Consider the following 19,627-nt stretch of genomic DNA (forward strand, 5'->3'; position numbering starts at 1 on the left):
CTTTTTATGCTTCTGAAAACATTTAAGTCAGACCACAAAAAGACGTGACAGGTCTCTCTCTCTGTGCTGTTCTGCACTTCATGCTTTCATGTAGCTTTTCATTCATGTTCCTATTTTTAAGAGTTCCCGTCTATTATGTTGTTTCAGAGAAGAAAAAATATGGTGACACTTTAGACTAGGGTCCAATTCTTAATATTAACTAACCATGAACTATGACTTTTGCCTCAACAAACCCCTAATTACTGCTTATTAATAGTTAGTAAGGTAGTTGTTAAGTTTAGATATTGGGTAAGATTAAAGAGCACCTAATTATGCAAAATCCACTTTTACTTGGTGTTTGGACATAAATGTGTGAACACAATCACCCTACAATGATAAAAAACCACCTACTGCTTTTTTTAATCCCCATTAAACCAAAGCAGTCTCATTAGACATGCCATTTTGATTCTCTGAGCATTGTGACATCACACTGCTCAGGCCCCGCCTACGGTCGCTGACTGACAGTCCTGCATTACCATAGTTTTCACCCTCAGAGAGTTGTACGTTGTCCACCATTTTCATGCTCGAGCAGCTGTAGTGACAACAATATCTCATAAGCAATCTCAGTATTCTGTTGTTAGATGTAAGAGTGAACACAAGAGTCCTCATTTTCTCCCAGCATCTGAGCCACTGAAGACACACTGCATTAGTTTTATTTTTGAAGGTAATGCGCCCCAAAGTATACCTACATTTGTTTATGTCTGTGCAAATAATTTGTTTTGCTTTGTGAATGAGGGTCAATGCAGAGGGGTGATACAAACACAGGTTTTGCTAAAAAGGTTGTTACTCAAGGATGGATCAGTACCAACTGTTCATGATCAAGCTTATAGTCTCTCTGGAGCGAAACTGGTTATGGCAGTAATGAAGGGAAGAGCACGCACTTTAATACAGTTCATTCGGATATAAAGTTTACCAGTTTATTAAGCACCCCCATCAAAAAAGATTAAAAGGTGCTAAAGAGGATGTTTTGTTTTATACATTTTTGCAATATTACTTGAAACTGTCTTTACTAACTGATAAAAGACTATTTATTAGGTGCACTGAAAGGAATAATATTGATATAAATCATCTGTGCACGAGGTCGGGCCTTAAAAACATCAGCCAATAGTTTACGCGATCATCGCGTAAACGATTGGCCCTCTGGCTTGTCAATCACTGCCATTACGTTCCTTGTGAGAGACGAGCGCGGCTGCGCGCTCCAGTAACTTTCCACACTCCACAGGCGCTGCATGCAATGTTTTTGTCAGGAGACAGGAGTAACAACTGCAGATTATGAGTTACCTGCAGTGAGTCCGACATAATGAATCCACTAACACGACACAGCGAATGCCGGTGGTAAACACTCATGTTCCAATACTCATGCACGAGTTTTGGGAGGCGTTCCCTCAAAATGAGCTGTGAAGGAGGGGGGTTGTTCTTACACATGCTCATTTCAAAAACTCACTAACAGTCTTTGGTTTCTCAGTCGACGAAAACATCCTCTTTAGCACCTTTAAGGTCTGTATATATTTGTTTACTGTTATTTGTAACGAGTGTTTTGTGTAATTTGTGTAATTCGATGGCTGTGTATGTTGATGATAATACAAGGGAGAGAGAGTTTATGGATAAGAATTTCTTGTACTGTGGTTTATTCAGTTCTTACAGTGATTTTCTGGAGTAAAAACGGACACTTCATCTTTTGTGTGATGTACAATTAACTTTATAAAACTCATAAAGTTTTTGTCCATGATGCGGATGGGGTCCGCTACAACTGGCTTGTACTAATAGTGGGTAAAAGCAAGATGGCAACATAATTAATAACCGTAATTAAACTAAACTATACCTGTTCTATCTACATGCAGCATATATTCTCTGACTCTGGGGTATTTTGAGCTAAAACTTCACATGCACACTCTGTGGACATCAGAGACTTATATTACATCTTGTAAAAAGGGGCATAATAGGTGCTCTTTAAGAGATGTAGAATATAGTCATGCATAATAAGGCATTAATATGTGCTTTATAAGTACTAATAACCAGCCAATACCCAAGTAATATGCATGCTAATAAGCAACTAGTTAATAGTGAGAATTGGACCTTAAACAAAGGTTTTACCAAAAATTTACATCAAATACACATTGCAATTGAACCACTGAATGATTTTTTCCCTTTTATATATATATATATATATATATATATATATATATATATATATATATATATATATATATATATATATATATATATATCAGTTATCTTCCGATATTTATACATTTTTCAGCACTGTCCAATATTATAACATTTAGTATTTAATAATAACATCATCTAATGCTCACTTAAAGTTAATCTTTAAAAACACAATCTGTAGCAAATGAATATCCATTTTCACCTGTACATTATAATGCAGTTAGGCCTAAGTTTACTTTTAGCATTTAAAACAATAAGTAGCCTAATGTGCAGCCTAATTATGGGCTTATTGTATTTGTCGAAATTGTATTAGCCAGAGGGGCATCCCTGGTAAAATAAATAAATAACTAAATAAATACATAAATAAATATGGAAATTATTTGGTTCAATAAATTTTGTTTTGTTTCAATTAATTTAATTTTAATTAAACAAAATTAAACCAAATATTAATGTTTAATTTAATACGACAACCCTAAAACGATATTAAAAAATGTATTTATGAAATATGTTTTTTTTCCCTAATATACAGCTCTGGAAAAAATTAAGAGACCACTTAACATTGATTTCTGAACTTGGAGTGGTGTCTTAATTTTTTCCAGTGCTGTATATATATATATATATATATATATATATATATATATATATATATATATATATATATATATATATATATATATATTCAATACATCCCTGTAATGTTGATGCAACTGAATATAAATGTTTTGTCTTAATTTCTTCATGCAATTTAAGCGTCTCTGAGCGAGTCCTGGTTACACATACAGGAGCATTGGTGTAGGTGCTTGTTAATGGTTTATGAAGCATCTGTTCCTGTGCAGGAAAGATTTTAGAGAGAGCTGATAATGTCCTCCAGGGACAGCACTTATACCCTTCAACTGCCTCTGCCTCTGTCAATAAGAGCTTTAGAGAACGGTTTCGTTTCCGCTGAGTAAGAGGGTGAAAGAAAGAGAGAGACAAAGTATGAGTGAGATAAGAGAGTGAGAGAGAAAGAGTGGGGGCTGGTAGGTATGTAACCTCTATCTACTGAGCAAAAAACTGAAGCCTCATCACTTCCACTCAGAAATTCAGCTGATGCTGCAGAGGTTCTTAGCCTGGGTCATGCTAATGTGAAAACAATCAGACAGCTCTTCCAAAACAGCTCAGTGTGAGACGGCCCTACACTTAGTGTAAGTAATTTTCACAATCACTACATGTTTGCCTTCAAGCCTGAGACATCAACAAGAGGCTGACAGGAGTGGTCAGTCTGACGCCTGAGCTCTTTACTCCAGTCAACCAGTAAACACTTCAAACCGACTGAGGGCGTCAAACACTCCCACGCTGTTTACTAGCACTAACAGTGGCCATTCCTTCAGCACTGTGTTTCATAGAGGACAGTTGCATGAAGAACCCTGTAATTTAACTCCAACGAGATTTACAGTGTGCATTTTTTGGTCCTCATTTAAGACCGATATGGAGCAGTAAATCAGGGTGTTCCTCAGAGGGGGCCTTTCCAATTAGTTCAGTCCAGAGACAGGGATGTAAATCTTACCCCCTTCACTCCCTTCAGATCTCCTTTGAGCAGAGAGTCCAGGGTGAAGATGACATTGTGGCTGAGACTCTGGAGCTGAGGAGAAGAGTCAGAGGAGAATCAGAACCAGTATCATACAGCTTATGATCAGAGAACACACTACACGTACATGAATGGTAATAATCAAAATATCAGCTTTAAAGGGCTGTTACTTATTAGATTAAACATGCTTTTTATTTGTTAGTTTTAAATCATCTAAATAATCAAAATAAACAACTCTCTGCTCCTCTTCGCTCAAAAATGACAGAAAAAAATTACGTTTTGAAATTTGACATTTTTTTGCTTGGTCTGAATAGGATGACACTTGGTGACTTTTGTGGCATTAGCTATGTGAACACAAAAAAAATCATGGACATGATTTAGTTATGTCAAAGGGTCAGGGGAAAAAAAGGCAAAAGCCCAAAAGTCACACTTAGCTCCTTCGAGGTCAAAAATGACCGACATAGGAAATTAATGGAAAATACGAAAAAATAGTTTTTGCAAGTTTTTGCAAATGTGTGAAATAAAATCAATAATTTAGCCACAAAGCAGTAAAACAAACAAACAGCAAGGAAGAGGTTACACAAAAGCAGACACACCCACTCAAACACACACACACACACATACACAAAACACTATTATATACACAAATGAACTGGTGTGGCTGTAACAATATGGTAAAATTTAGCCAAGACTCAAATAAAAGGGTTGAAATTAGATCAGACTCAGATTTATTAAGCTGTGATAAAACATACCTGATCATTTTGTTACATTTTTATTGCATTTTGATGTTGTGTGTAACAAAATGTCCACCTCTGTGTTCAGGTTTGACTGTAGTAAAATCAGTGCAAAAACTGACACTTCAAATCAACATTTCAAATAAAAAAATCTAAACTTTGAAAAAAAGTAGTCTTTGAGAATGTTTAAGTATAAATCCAAATCCACAACTCAATAAAATATGTCTAAAAACCACTGCAGGATTTATAAGCCACTTTATATAGAACTATATAGGAATCTTGTGGTTACACCATGGCATTACAAAAGCTTTTCTTTTTTTCCTCCCACGAGATGGCACTAATCTACCTTCAAAAAAATGGATTTTAAATGCCTTGTTTCTATTTTAACATGGAATACTGCTTTAATTAAAAAATAATTGAAAAATATATTAGAAAAAAACGGTAACAGGGTTGTTCCTGAACACCGGCAACACCGACTATCGCAGCAAGTCTACCTCAAGCCATATTTATTTTAGGCTGCCGCTGCCTAAACATGTTATAACATTGTGAAGAATGTGCCAGAATGACGGCACTTGTGTTGTGTGAACATTGATTTTAACGGTTCTGTTATATGCCATGCTAGTCTTTGTTCTACTGTTGTCTGAGGGTTGATTGGCAGCTTTTTAGGTGCGTTATTGGCAACGCGCGCCACCCTCTGGTTACATGAACATGTCACCATTGAAAACATGAGTATTTTTTTAAGATGACAATCGCACAACCGCAATTAAATCAACTAATCGAATATTCGAAAATCGTGACACACCCCTAATTTTCAATAGCGAAAAATAGCTAATAAAAATGTATAAACATTGCATAGTATCATAAAATACCCTCAAAATTTTAAATAACAATCAAAAAATATTATTAAACAAAAATATATTACATTGTTTTTCCTGCAAAAAAAAAAGGTACAATTCAAGGCTTCGGTCACTTTTGACCGAGAAGAAGCCAAGTGTGACCCCTAAACGAACAGGACCAGAGGGTTAAAATGCTCTTTATAGTCCAATTCTTCTCATCTCATCTTCATTTTAAGGTGTCTGTGTTAAAGTGTAATTATACATTTACGTAATGCATAATAATAAACTACATGTACTTACTATAGGGTTAGAGTTAGGATTGGGGTTTATGTAATTATGTAAATATGTAATTATGCATAATTTATCATTATTTCTACAGTAATGTATAACAAGGACACTGTAAAATACAGTGTTACCAAAAATGAAAAAAATAAAATAAAATACATGTACAAACACAAATACATAAAACAGTATACTATGCCTCACCAGGTTCTTGAGGAGAGCGGCCAGCTCCTTGATAAGGCCAGAGAACTTGATGAAGGCTGTTCCCAGATCAGAGTTATCTCGGCTGATGAAGTTGCTGCCAAACTTGTCTAGTGCCTGCCCATAATTCTCTTCATTCTGCACATGCTCTGTAGAGAAGAAAAGACCATGCATATTATGAAAGAATTAGAATATACTTTATTTAAATGTGAAGTGTGTAATTTCTGCGCTACTTTCATCACCAAGGGAATTGCAAAAATAATGACTTCAATACTGTTTTGAAACACGTTCCTGAACACTCTTCTCAAGGCAGACAATTTTTGCTTAATAAACCTATGACTGAATACTTATCTGTATATTTAGCTGAAATAGGTGAAAGCATTTTGAGTCCACAAAAAATAACACCTTTCAACTTCAAGAATTTATAACCCTTCCTATTAATAAACATAAAAACAATACAACTAATAAAAATGACCCTAGAGGATGGAGTCATGCCATATAACACACAAAAAAAAAAACATTTTAAATAGCATACCATGTGGAGGAAGAAAACAATTTCTCAATTCCCTGCACATCTGTCAACTAGGACAGCTTCCTATGTGAATCCCAGCCCACGTAATGTCAAATAAACCAATAATAGCCCTTACAATACACATATGTGCTAAAGCTGCACCTCACTGGGCACACACAGAGAGTGTGGCCAAAGTCATCAGCGCCCGCAGGAAAAAAATGCAGGTTCCCATTCACAATTTGTCCATTAAAAAAAAGACACAACACAACAGTCTCTTGCGTAGTAAGAAACATGAAGAGAATTCTAATATGACCAGCTTTAGTGCTGTACAAGTGTAGGGTCTGCATACAAATCTTTACTTTGAAAACAGACTCATTAGGACACATTATGGACACCACCAGCATCTGGGATTGATCCATCATCATCCCATAGCTCCACACTGGGACCCCAGCCCATGGCATAGTGACTTTATTAGGTCATTTGTCTTGTTGAGTGGAGCTAAGAGATCTGGTACCCTGAAATAGTGGACTGTCACCTTCTCTAAATGACCAGCTGGGAAGGTTTACTGCAGCTGTTATGGACTCAACAATCTGAGGGAATCAGTATTGTGCAAACAACCCATGAACCAAAAATAAAAAAAAAAAAAAAAAAAAGATGAGCTCATTTCTAACTGTTTATGTCTGCTGCTGTTTATGACCATATGAATCTCTCCCAAATGCCTATACTTCCACTCAAAAGATTGGACAAACATCTTTTATATTACTATTTCCTACATTTTAAAGCAATAGTGAAGTAATCAAAACTATGGAATAACAAAAAAGTGTTATTGTGAAACTTTTTTCCTTTTCTAAAGAGGTTTTATACTCTGATCTGTGGAACACTTTGCGACTGTAAGCTGAATTTTATGTATATTAGGAGCTATGTAAATAAAAGTATTATTATTATTAGTATTTTGCTTTGAAATGTGCGTTCCGTGTCGGAATGTCTGTTTTTGTTTTGGTCTGTGTGATTTCTGCCCACTTTCGATTTTATTTCAACACCCAGGGTTGCCAGCTGGCGGAAAACACAGCATATTGCAGCCATGGAAGCCAGCAAACAAACAGAGATTGCAGATTCTACCTGACCTGAAAAGCTGCGGCACCCATCTAAAAATCTCTCTGAACGGGAGCATATTAAAATGCGGATAAATCAACTCATCTACTTACAGTGTTCAAGTCTCATCGCCATCCATATAGTGTTGTCACGATACCAAAATTTTGACTTTGATACGATACCAAACTTAAATATCACGATAACGCTACTTAAACGATACTATGACAAAACAAAAACCTAAAACAGCAGAAAACGTAAATAAATAACATATGACAGAACTTCTTTCAGTGTGCAGGCTGATAAATCTGGATTTGAGCTAGATTTAATATAATTTTTAATGTTTATTATTTTCATGCTCAATAAAATTGTAAATTTTTTTAATTTAGGTGTTTTTGACAGTAAGATTATTGTAAAAATTATATTACTGTAAATAATTAGAGCAATATTATTAAAGCATAAATTGGTTTAAAATAACTGTATATACCCTTCACATATTTATGTATTTTTAAATTAATTTTATTTTTGCAACCAGATTTTATTTTTACACCTCTTTGCGGAGTTCTGCTTGCACGAGTAAAATAAATAAATAACACTCATTTAATGTGTGAGAGCATAAACATAATGCTGGTATCACATTCACTAACCTGACGCTCTTTAAATTCTTTGTACAAATCGGGATGTTTGTCGGCAAGATGCTTTTGACCCCCTTCGCTTGCGTTATGTTGTAACATTCTTTTGCAGACGGGCTTTGTGGTGTCCGTGGGCTTGCCCTGGCTGTCGGCAATGTAAGCAAAATAATGCCATATTTCGCTTCGTGCATCTGCTTTCTCAACAATGTGTGGATGGTCTGCAAGAGCACCTGTATATGTAACCAAACCTCTCGTTTCGTCACCATAAAAGTGCGCAGTTGAGAGGAATAAATACGCATTCAATGTGCCATAGAAGCAGCGCGCTGCACACACACTGCCCCCTGCTGTCACACATTAGGAAATACAGCTGACACTCAAAGTACCGGTACTAATAAAATGAAGAACCGGACCGTTTTTAAAAGCAGGGTATCGCGATACCTTTCTAGTACCGGTATATCGTGCAACACTACATCCATAGTCAATTGCGCTCGCTCCTGTTGCGTGTACTCAATCTGGCAGCCCGCGTGAGTTTAGAGTCTGAAGAGGAGGGGGAATAACTCTCTCCAATATTTTGAATTTGTACTGCAGTTCCCATTTCAACCACTAGCTGTCAATATTACATACTGCACCTTTAAAAGATGACCAGCACATGGAGTCCCAGTCATATTATGATGTTAAAAAAAATGTAAGATCATGATAACTAAACTCAGTCAACTGTGTCATACTTTTAGGGTAAACACAAAAAGATAGTCCACTGATGTCAGCAGAAAGGATAAGCAGATCTTACCATCTCACATATGGATTAAAAGGTTGCAGACAGATCTAAACAAGACTGTAAGCAAAGTGACAAGAGCTGACCTTTGCAATTCAACAGAGAACAAAAGCCCCATGCCAAGTGTCAAGAGCTCAGGTATTAATCATCTGGAGCTGATTAGAGTGCTTACCATACAGTCACATCTGATTAAACAGGATCGCGACACTGAGACCACCTGCAACACACACAGCTGAAAGTAGATAACACAGCGGGAGCCGGTTTACATCCTCTGCCTGCTGCCCACAGTAAGAGACACTCTACACTTCAGGAAGACATCATCACCCAGAAGAGTGATGTGCAACATGAGTGGCTGCTTTCAGCTGGAGCTGGTGTGACTTCATTCACAAACTAAAAAAGTGACATTTCTGCTGCCATTTACTAAATCATAATGGAGATGTCTCTGTATTGCTGAGGAGACGTAGAGGATGAGCGCTCTCTGAAGAGTACTGAGGTCAGAGAGAGGTCAGCAAATCAATCTGATCAAGCACTGCAGCTCACAAGAGGAAGTCTTACAATCTGTATCACATTACTTATTGCAAAATTCACTCATATAAGGTGTTTAAAAACAGATGTGTGTCCAGTGTGTGTAAACAACCAGCCTATAATGGTAAAAATCCACCCACTACTTTTTTATATAATCCCCATAAATTATAAACTGTCTCTCCAAACAAGCGGTTCCAGATTTCCCACTACTCTTATGTGAGAGTCGGGGGAAGCCCCACCCATGATAGGTGACAGACTCTGCCCTATTAGCTTAGCTCCTCTGCTGAGTGAGCTGTACACAGTCCGCCATGTTGATCTCCTCGCCAGAGCATTTAACAGCAGCATTCATTAAGAAATATATTCTTATTAAAGCTACTAAAGTTATTCAGTCAAGTGCAGTGAGTGATTTTTTCTTTTGTTGTTTGGTTCATATTAACAGCATATACAGCTGTATATTATTTAACTTTAATACACAGATCTAATATACGCATGTGATTTCTTTCTCTGCTGTTTATGTTCACAGATATAACCAAATGTGTTTGTGAAATTTATTAGGGCCCTATAATTTCCGCGATCACGGAATCGCGGATGGAATCGCGGAATCCAGTCATAAAAACGGAATTTACTATAACGCGGAATGTCACGGAATTTGTCAAATTTTTGATGAATGAATTAAAAGCAGGTCAGTACACGTAAATTAAATCGTGATATAGACTAGTGACTTAATATTAAGCTGCAAAAAGACTATTTAAACATGAATCCCGCATGCCTGTGTGCCTCTGAAATGAATGATGCGGAAGTGCAGTTTCATTTACCTCACACCGCCTCACACACAATCGTGGGGGCGCACACACGCTGAAGCACGTGCGGCACTCGCAGTGTTTTCGTCCTCTGTCGCCTCACTATATAAATGCACGTGTTCATCTCCAGAGCTGCTCTGAGAGTCACTTCATCAGCATTTAACCGCTTCATTTGAGAAAACTACCGTCATAAACACAGAGAAACTCAAAGCTCTAGGCAAACCGCTAAAATAAAAGTTTGATTTAACTTCACAGAAACATATTACTGTTGTACAGTAGAATTTAGATCAATTAATTTAATAATAAATGATTAAAATATATTTTAAACAATAATCTCAGTGTTTCTTCCATGTTTTAATTTTAACAGTAAAGCTCTGTTGTGCAGCACATTGTTTGACAAAAAAGTTTAAAAGATAAATTAAATGGTATGTGTTCATTTGATTGCCAGAAAAATTTAAATACACAACAGAACTTCTGAAGAAAAAAAAAAAATCATAAAAATATATTTTTTAATTAATTGATATTGTTGTTTTTAAGAATTCAATTAATTAGACATGCTTTTTGATTATTAAAATGGAATTAAACCATTAAAATGGAATCCAGAAAACTGGAAAAAATAAAATTTGAGGGGAAAGAATAAAATGTAGGGCCCTTAAAAAATGTATTTTTTTTGTTAAACTTTTATTAAATTGTTGGTAAATTGGACAAGATTCATTATTTCAATAAATTAGACATGCTTTTTGATTACTAAAATTTAATTTAACCATTAAAATGGAGTCAAAAAATAAATAAAACAGAAAAAAATGGAATCCAGAAAAATTAAAACGGAATTTGGGAAAAAATAAAACAGATTTTATAGGGCCCTACTTTATGAGTTTTTGACATCCGGGGACACCTGAGACTTATATTATATCTTGTAAACAGGGGCATAATATGTCCCCTTTAAATGGCCACATGTAGTCACAGCCATGTCCTATTATCAATCAATAGATAGATCGATAGATAAACCGATAGATAAATCGATAGATAGGTACTTAATGTATATAAATAAAATATACAAATAAAATTGGTAATAATAATAGCCACGTTTCCACCGCAGGAACTTTCCCCAGAAACTAAGGACTTTTGGGTGGTACTCGGGTGGTACTTGTGTTTCGACTGTAGGAACTAGGGTCTAAATGAAGTTTCGGGTAAAAATTTCCCCCTCAGAAAGTCCCTGCTCATGAGGTAGTACTTTTTCAAAGTTCAGGAACTTTCAGGGCTGGGACTTGGGTGCTGAACATGCTGATTGGTTGAGTTCACACAGCATTTTGATTGGTTGACTCCAAGCAGCATTTCATTTCAACCACCAAAAGTCAAGTTGCGGTGCATGCAGTAAGAGTTGTTTGCTATTCGAATCAACAATGGATTTTAAAAAATATGACCGATTGACCGGGTTCCTGGGAAAGAAGTTCCACAGGTAATTTCGGTGGAAAGGGCTATTCATCATCTTAATTTCTGGAATTTCTTATTCATTTCTAATTATATGAACTGGAAGACCTGTATAATTAGGCTGGTTTGAATCCAATCAAATGCATTTTGTAATATACATTCATGTGTTAAAAGTTTGACCGAAAAAACTCATAGCAGGTTGATGATCAAAAAGCACAAGATATGATAACCGACAAAGACATCCATCTGGATGCCTGTAGCAGTATAATCTTTTATCATCTTTTATAGTCTTTTTCTGCTTTTATCATCTATTCGAACACTGTGACCCATCTCTAGGTCATACCGCAGCAAAAGAGTGGATGTCTGTCCTGTTTTAAAGCCCTAAATATGCTAACACTGACACAACATTCAGTTCTCAATCTCCAGCCCTGGTCCCAACCTTGAGTATGCCTATGTCTTTGTCTATTTCATGTCCACAAGAGAGGCCTGAGTGTAAACATTAGGCATTATGAAGCCCCGATCAAACAGCCATTGATATTTGGCATCTGGACTGTGAGCTTGGCCTATAGGAGAGGTATGACTCATGACAGCTCCGTGTCAGTCACTTAAAAGCTGATAAAGGGACTGCATGAGCCAGAAACTACTGTGTCACACTCATGAGATATTAGTTACATGCTCTGGAGGATTTCCTGACCTTTCATGCTGATTTACCCTAGAGGGCAAGTAAGCATTTGATCTTGCCTAGACAGAATGGGAAGAGACGATAGGAAGGAGCCTGCAAAAACTAAGCACTATGGCAATTCCCGTTTCCATGGTAACAGCGATTTCTCACATCAGGATTGTGGGTTAGAGTAGTACTTCACCAGGAATGTGCCTATTAAACCATTTTTTTCAATTCTAAAATGGAAAATTACTTTTTTTTACAGCCACACATTATATTAAAAACGCAGGTGATATTTAATTGAAGACCCTCAGCTGGGTCAAAACTCACCTTGACCCGAGTTGTAGATTGCTTTGACAGATTTCTTAACCTTTTGTAAAGCTGTACGGTCCTGGTCCAAAGCCTGGAGAAGCAGAGATAAAGAGAAGAGAATGATTATAAAACACTGCTAAAAAATGTCTGTGATTCATTTATGATTCATGATCTTAGAATTCCAAAGGAAACACATCACTGACCACACCCCTCCAAGGGGCATAACCAAACAATGGGAATCCCATAATCTCATTGTAACCATGACAGCACAGGAGCTGCAAAGACTTGGAGGCATTTCCAATCCTCAAATGGGCCAACAAGTGTGGAAAATGTCAGAGATGCAACACCCAAATTAGGGCTAACAGAAACAGCCTATACGCTTGTGAACATATTTAAACATTAAAATTATATTGATTAAAAGCAATTAAACTAAATAAATAAACAATCAACATTAGACAAAATCTCCTCAGACAAGACAGCATGGGGTGGCTAAATAAACGGTTAATGGGTACACAACTTAACATACCACGACGGACCCTTGACATGCAGTTTCCTAGCAACCGCAGCACAGGACGGGGAGAACCCCTCGACCGCACTTCATTGTCATCTTGTGGATATTGTTTCAAAAATCAAAACCGCTGTGAAACTGAGAGCGTAGAACAGGACATGCCCCTGAGGGTCTCCGCTCCTGGAAATCTCTTAAAATATTTGATGCATGACAGTAAACAACAGGCTGTCAACGAATCCTGTTTCCTTCAAGCAGCCCACTGACCTGATTTGTTTCTGTTTTTAGAAGATAGAAACTAAATCTGAACTACTGGGAAACATGGATTTCCTGCATGTAAACTCTTTGCTTTACTCTTTTAGACACTTTGAACTCGTGTCCTGGCTGATGCCCTCCTCCCTCCCTGATTCTATCAGACGTGTCTCTCTGGATAAAGAGGAAATTATGCAAGTGAATGGAATACAGGCAGGCTGACTCAAGAGCAATTAACTTGTTATCATGGGAAAAAGCAAATATATTTTACTAACTGAATTTGTTAGTCATGAAAAGCAGATTCAGTGCATTCATTGAACATGAGCAACAGGCTTTCCCATTCATAATGCTGTGTTTCAGCTGGTAACTAACAGATGTGCGTCCTCCTAACAGCCACAGCTACTAACACAAATGCACCCCTCCCAAACACACATCCAAATGTACCCAAAAATAATCTGTGGTGTCTTTAAAGAAGCCTTTCAATGGTGATTAATGAGAAAGACAGAGCTTAAGGCCACAATTTGAAAGCAAATCCTTCAACATTCATGACAGCTCTCTGAAAATAAAATGTTTTTTTCAAAGGCTGGGTGGATATTGATGTATACTGTCACATTAACATACTGTCACAGTACCAAATTAATGTACTTACATTCTTCATTATGAATTGAAAAGTGATTAAAATAATCATTAACTATGAGTCATATCATGTATACTACTGCTTGGAATCAGTGAGATTTTATACATAATCATTTACACAGTTACTGTCATAACTTTAATGTTTTCATGACAAATTTATTTAAAAATATATAAAATAATTAAGACATTACTAACAGGTAAAGTAAATATAATGAATGTATAACTTCATATAGTGCATATATTTAGTGAAATGCTCCCCTCTAGAGTTCATTTCTCTAGTGAACTAGTAAACTAACATGCTGTGGGCACAAAATGACTTGCCTGAGGTAAATGAAATGCTAAGTGAGATATTATTCTCAAGCTGTTTTATTGATGTCTTTCTGTGGTTGAAACACCGGTTGAGAGATTACAGGCATATCTATCGTCTGTTCTTCTTCTTCTTCTGCGACTTATCCTGTTGTGGCGGCTAGCAATTAGCATTTAATTACAGAGAGCACCCCCTTCTGGATTGGATTGTGGATCGCCTGTGACCGACTGCATTCGTCTTCTGACCATATGCACTGAACCGTGGCGTCAGTACCTTACTGTTCGGGACCATAGACTGTAAAAAAAGATGGATGCCGCGACGCCACTTCCTTCCATTGTAATGAACTGAAGGTAAAACGGACGATGATGGGCGCTGACATGTTACGCAAAAACGTCAGTTTTGGAGCCTGGGCATGCGCAGAAAGAATCATCAGTGGAGCCCGGAGGCGGAGTCGCGGTATCAGACGTCTGCGTCATCAAGATCAGATCACCTATTTTTTTATTATCTATTGTTTATTATCTTTTCCTCCGTTTTTCATTTGGCTTAAACGATGGCTTAATTACATCTGGCAATAAGGAATTTACATTTATTTGAATGTTTAATGTACATTGTTCATTTTTAAACTTCTTTAATCTTTAAAAAATTACTGATTTAGTTTAAATTATTAGGTCAAAACAACATATCGTAATTGATGTATCTTAAATATATAAATTATACACAAATTAAAATTCTACTTGTAAAATAATAATAATATTTTTGAAACCGCGGTCAAGTTGAACTAACTTTACAGGAGATCAATTGCTATAGACAGCGCTCTTTAATTAACTAGGTTAGGATTAGTTTTGTCATGATAATTATTATTTTATATCCATAAAAATAATTAATAGCTGCCAGATAACGATCAACTGCTTTTCCCCGTCATGGCTAATGTTAGGCGTGTTATCTTAACTAATAACATTTATTAATTAGCTTATAAAGCCCACATTTAACATTACAGAAAAAAGCTCAGATATCCGTCAGATCCGTAGGTCGGTTAAGACAGTTTACTGCTGAAAAGCTCCTTTTGTCAGTGAGAAATAACACAGAAATCGAAGAATAACAGTTATTTATTTATCTTCAATCTCCCCTCGAAGCTCAATCAACTGTAAATCATGACGACACGCCCCATTTCTATAGCATCAAATTGCTAGCTAAAATCAAACTGATCACAAAAATGAACAATCAAATATATATCAGTGTGATAACAACTACCTTAAATGACCAAAACCATCTTTAGGAAAATTGTACTGTAAGTGTAATTAATTTTTTGTTATTTTGACAAGTGCCATTCGTTTACATGGAGATGGCGGGGTTTATGACTTGTATTGCATTCAGCCACCAGCTTCACTTTTCAGAACGTATGAGGCACACCCGTTCGGGACCAATACATGTACTGTTACACTCCTAATACACACTATTCAGCAAGGACACATTCATTTTGAAGGTTAGTTTTTATTCACTGAATGTTTAATACATTTTAATACTTGAGCTTTGGTGTACATTAATAATATTTGTTTTGCCATATTTTTATCAAACAATAATTAGCAGACCATGTGTTGAAGACCCATAATTTCTCTTGTCTGCTCTACCATTGAGATATAATATTAGCTAAATTAAATCAGATGCAAATCATTCCATTTTAAATATGAAGAAGGGACACAAAATGGGAATTGGCAGGGAAACCTAATCCAGTCCAGACTGATGTCCTGCTATATGTTTAGAGTTGAGCTGTGTTTCTATAAACCACTCATTTTGTTCATGTACCTCCTCCTACAGTGAACACAAGGCATGCTGAGGCAGAGAAATAATGAGCATTTGGACAGCTGCGGCACACTCATCAAGAACCTGTGGTGATTAAAGTAGTAGTTCTGTGCTGCTCATGTGATAAATGATTTCCCTCTGTGGCCATTCTCTCATTTTCTTGCAGCTATGTTTGGACATTGGTACACCAAAATTGGACTGCCCAACTGCGGTCCAGGGAGAGACAGACTCGTCAGGTCGAGACTCTTCAGAGCTTTTTTATCCCTGGTCATTTCTCTTTTTATTTCATTGTTATGAGCTAAAACATCCTGTAGCTAAATACCACGATTTAAAGGAACAATTCTAATGGCAAGGGTAACTTTCTAATGGATAACAAGTGTTTACAAAATTGTTTGTAAAAGCGGACAGAAAATCATTTTTAATAATGCACTTACGATGGAAGTTCAGCAGGCACGTCACAACATAAATGAAACAAAAGGAAATGTTTTTTAAAGAAGTCTCTTATGCTCACCACAGCTGAATTTATTTGATCAAAAATACAGTAATATTATGAAATATTATTTCAATTTTAAATACCTGTTTTTATTTTAATATATTTTAAAATTAAACTTATTTCTGAGATGGCAAAGCTGAATTTTCAGCATCATTACTCCAGTCTTCAGTGCAACATTATTCTTCAGAAATCATACTAATATGCTGATTTGGTGCTCAAGAAACATTTCTTATTATTAGCAATGTTGAAAGCAGCTATATTTGTGGAAACACTGATACAGTTTTCTTCAGCATTATTGGTGAATAGGAAAAAACAGCATAATAATAATAACAGCATAATAATAGCTATATAAATAATATATAAAAAATTCTCTCCAGCTAATTCAGTTACCCTGTAAGCGTGAAGTATCAGTCTTCTGATGCATGACCAAGAGGGTAATATCATTACACAAACTAATTACAACAATCTAACCATATCCTCAAATGGTCTTGTAGGCTATTAGGCATGACCAAAGTGAACAGAATAGTGAATTCAGCACTTCAGAGAAGATAAAGCTCAGCAGGTGACATCTCCATCATGATCTGGATAATCTCTCAATCTTATGAGTTTGAAATAACATTTAGCTGCTTATACATTTGACATTATCCTTAAAATAATCATTTACAAGAACAGCCTGATATAGCCTAACTTCTACTTGTATTGTAAAGAAAAGAGTGGGAAAGATATTCTTAAAACATTCAGCTTCTGTGTTCCATTGAGGAAAGAGAGTCATACAGAATGACATGACGTGGTATATATAACTTGTGGGCCTCAGGGAGATGTTTTCAATATGCAAGAAGGTGTCTTGCATATTGATATGGTGTCTAAAGGTGAGTAAGGGTGTGTTCACACTTGCAGTTCAGTTCTCTTGGTTCTTTTAGTCTGGACCAGAAAAGAAAATTATACATTTAATCCTGGTTCACTTAGCGTTCACACTGTCATTTTTTAAATCGAACCTATAGATACAAACAAAAAAAACTGCTTTTATGCTTATATTTTTTGTGACAGAGCTTACCGAACAACCAAAACAATGCTGTGCGCTGTGCTAAACGCAGTCGTACGTGCATACATACAGTGCCTATAAAAAGTCATCATACCCTGTGAAACCTTTAGTCACATTACACCCTGGAAAATAAAATTAATTAAGTTTAACTTTTTTGAGCTGTTCAGAGCATCATCGAGAAGTGGAAAGCGTATGGCACCACCAACACATTGTCTAGATCAGGCTGTCCGTCCAAATTGAATGACTGAGCCAGGAGGACATTGATCAGAGAAGCTACCAAGAGGCCAAAGGCACCTTTGAAGGACTTTCAAGGTTTTATGACTGGGACTGATCAGTCTGTGCATGTGACAACTACCTCACGAGCTTTACACAAAGCTGGCCTGTATGGCAAAGTGTTTGGCGAAGAGCAAACACAGCACACCACCCAAAACACACCATACAGAAGATCTGATGTTTGATGTTCTCTTCAGCGGGGACTGGGCGACTGGTCAGGATTGAAGGGAAAAAGGATGCTGCCAAGTACATCCAAATTCTTGAGGAAAACCTGCGTCCATCTGCTTGACAGCTGAAGATGGGGAGGTCATTCACCTTCCAACACGACAATAGGTGTGTTTACATGGAGCATTGTAATCGGTTTAAAAGTCCAATCCGAATGAAAATGCTCCATGTAAACACCTCAATCGGAATAAAAATGCCCAAACCGCATGAAATTGTAATCCGTTTGAGAGGGGTGGGATAAACCTTTCTATAAATCCAACAAAATAAAAATTATGCCACGTAAACACGTTAAACCGATTACTTTGCGTCTTCGTCATCACGTCAAGAGGCCAGGGGTCGTCAGAATGCACAATGACAGTGGCAATATTAAACCAAAGACTATAGAATAACACAAGACATGTCACTCGTATTGTTTTGAATGGAAGAAAGTGTAACGCGCAACATGGCGGAATAAGTCCCGCCTTCTAAAGCCAAGAGCCAATCGCTGACTGGTAAAGTCATCGCGTCACTTCAGCGGCCGTTAGAATCACCGGTTTCTATAGAAACAGTCCGACGCGCGCCTCCGAAGAGACGCGCATTAAGGTCTGCGCATGCATATTAGCTTGATCCAGCCTGAAAAAAATATAGTTTTTTTTGTCATGATTCGAGCGTTTAGAAACTAAATTTATGAGTCGGTTGTTGTTAGATTTCATTGGTGATTTCAAATATCAAATTTAATATCAAATTTAACATTCAAAGAGATAGGAGCTGCATGATGCCCAGGATGCCCGAGAGGTGTTTCAAAGATGGCCGCCGAGTGAAATGACTTGTCTTAAAGGGACTTTGATTAAACTCAAGTAAAACTGAAACAACACATTTATTAAATACACTGAAGGAACTCATTGTATGATTACTACGGACCTTCATCCACACGCTTTTCTTCAGAGGGAGGGGTAGTACTGAGATGCTTCTTAGAGATGCACAGCCACCAAACAGGTCAGCTTCCTGAGCCCATCTTTTCCTCATACCTTCTAGCAGTAATATGCTACAAATTCACACTGTTGATTAAGACCAACACTTTACATAAAAATAGCACCCATTAGAAATAATGGAACATCATGTTGACAGGAATAAAAGGCGTCAAACAGGACATAAGATAATGTGCACATGTCACAAACTCATTCTGATTGAAAGCGCAGGCACATGTAAACAGTATCGGATTAGATAACGTCTCATGTAAACAGTTCACCGAATCTTTCAATCGGAATGTCTTTAATTGGAATGACAAAAAAGTGTACATGTAAATGTGGCTATTGATCCTAAACATACTGGCAAAAAAAAAAAAACACGCAATGGCTTAAGGATAGGAAGATGAATGTCCTTGAGAGGCCAATTCAGAGCCCTGACTTAAATCCGATAGAAAATCTATGAATGGACTTCAAGAAAGCAGTCCACTGCTGCTCACTATGGAATTTGACTGAGCTTGAGCAATTTTGCAAGGATGAATGGGCAAATATTCCCCAATCTAGGTGTGCAAAGCTAGTACAGACATATACA

The 19,627-nt window shown here is 36.8% G+C and overlaps 1 protein-coding gene across 3 annotated transcripts in view; it reads right to left on the minus strand.

Moving 5' to 3' along the window:
- The window catches only part of asap1a (ArfGAP with SH3 domain, ankyrin repeat and PH domain 1a), a 66,416-nt gene that overhangs the window by 26,933 nt on the left and 19,856 nt on the right, over window positions 1-19,627 (minus strand). For all 3 annotated transcript variants that reach the window (XM_067362560.1, XM_067362561.1, XM_067362558.1), the window contains 3 exons: window positions 12,577-12,649; window positions 5,829-5,974; window positions 3,752-3,826 (listed from right to left, as the gene is read on the minus strand). In XM_067362560.1, the coding sequence (XP_067218661.1) occupies window positions 3,752-3,826; window positions 5,829-5,974; window positions 12,577-12,649 (294 nt within the window). The remainder of the gene's footprint in view (window positions 1-3,751; window positions 3,827-5,828; window positions 5,975-12,576; window positions 12,650-19,627) is intronic.

Source organism: Chanodichthys erythropterus, chromosome 16 (assembly GCF_024489055.1).
Source record: "Chanodichthys erythropterus isolate Z2021 chromosome 16, ASM2448905v1, whole genome shotgun sequence".
NCBI classification, from domain to species: domain Eukaryota; kingdom Metazoa; phylum Chordata; class Actinopteri; order Cypriniformes; family Xenocyprididae; genus Chanodichthys; species Chanodichthys erythropterus.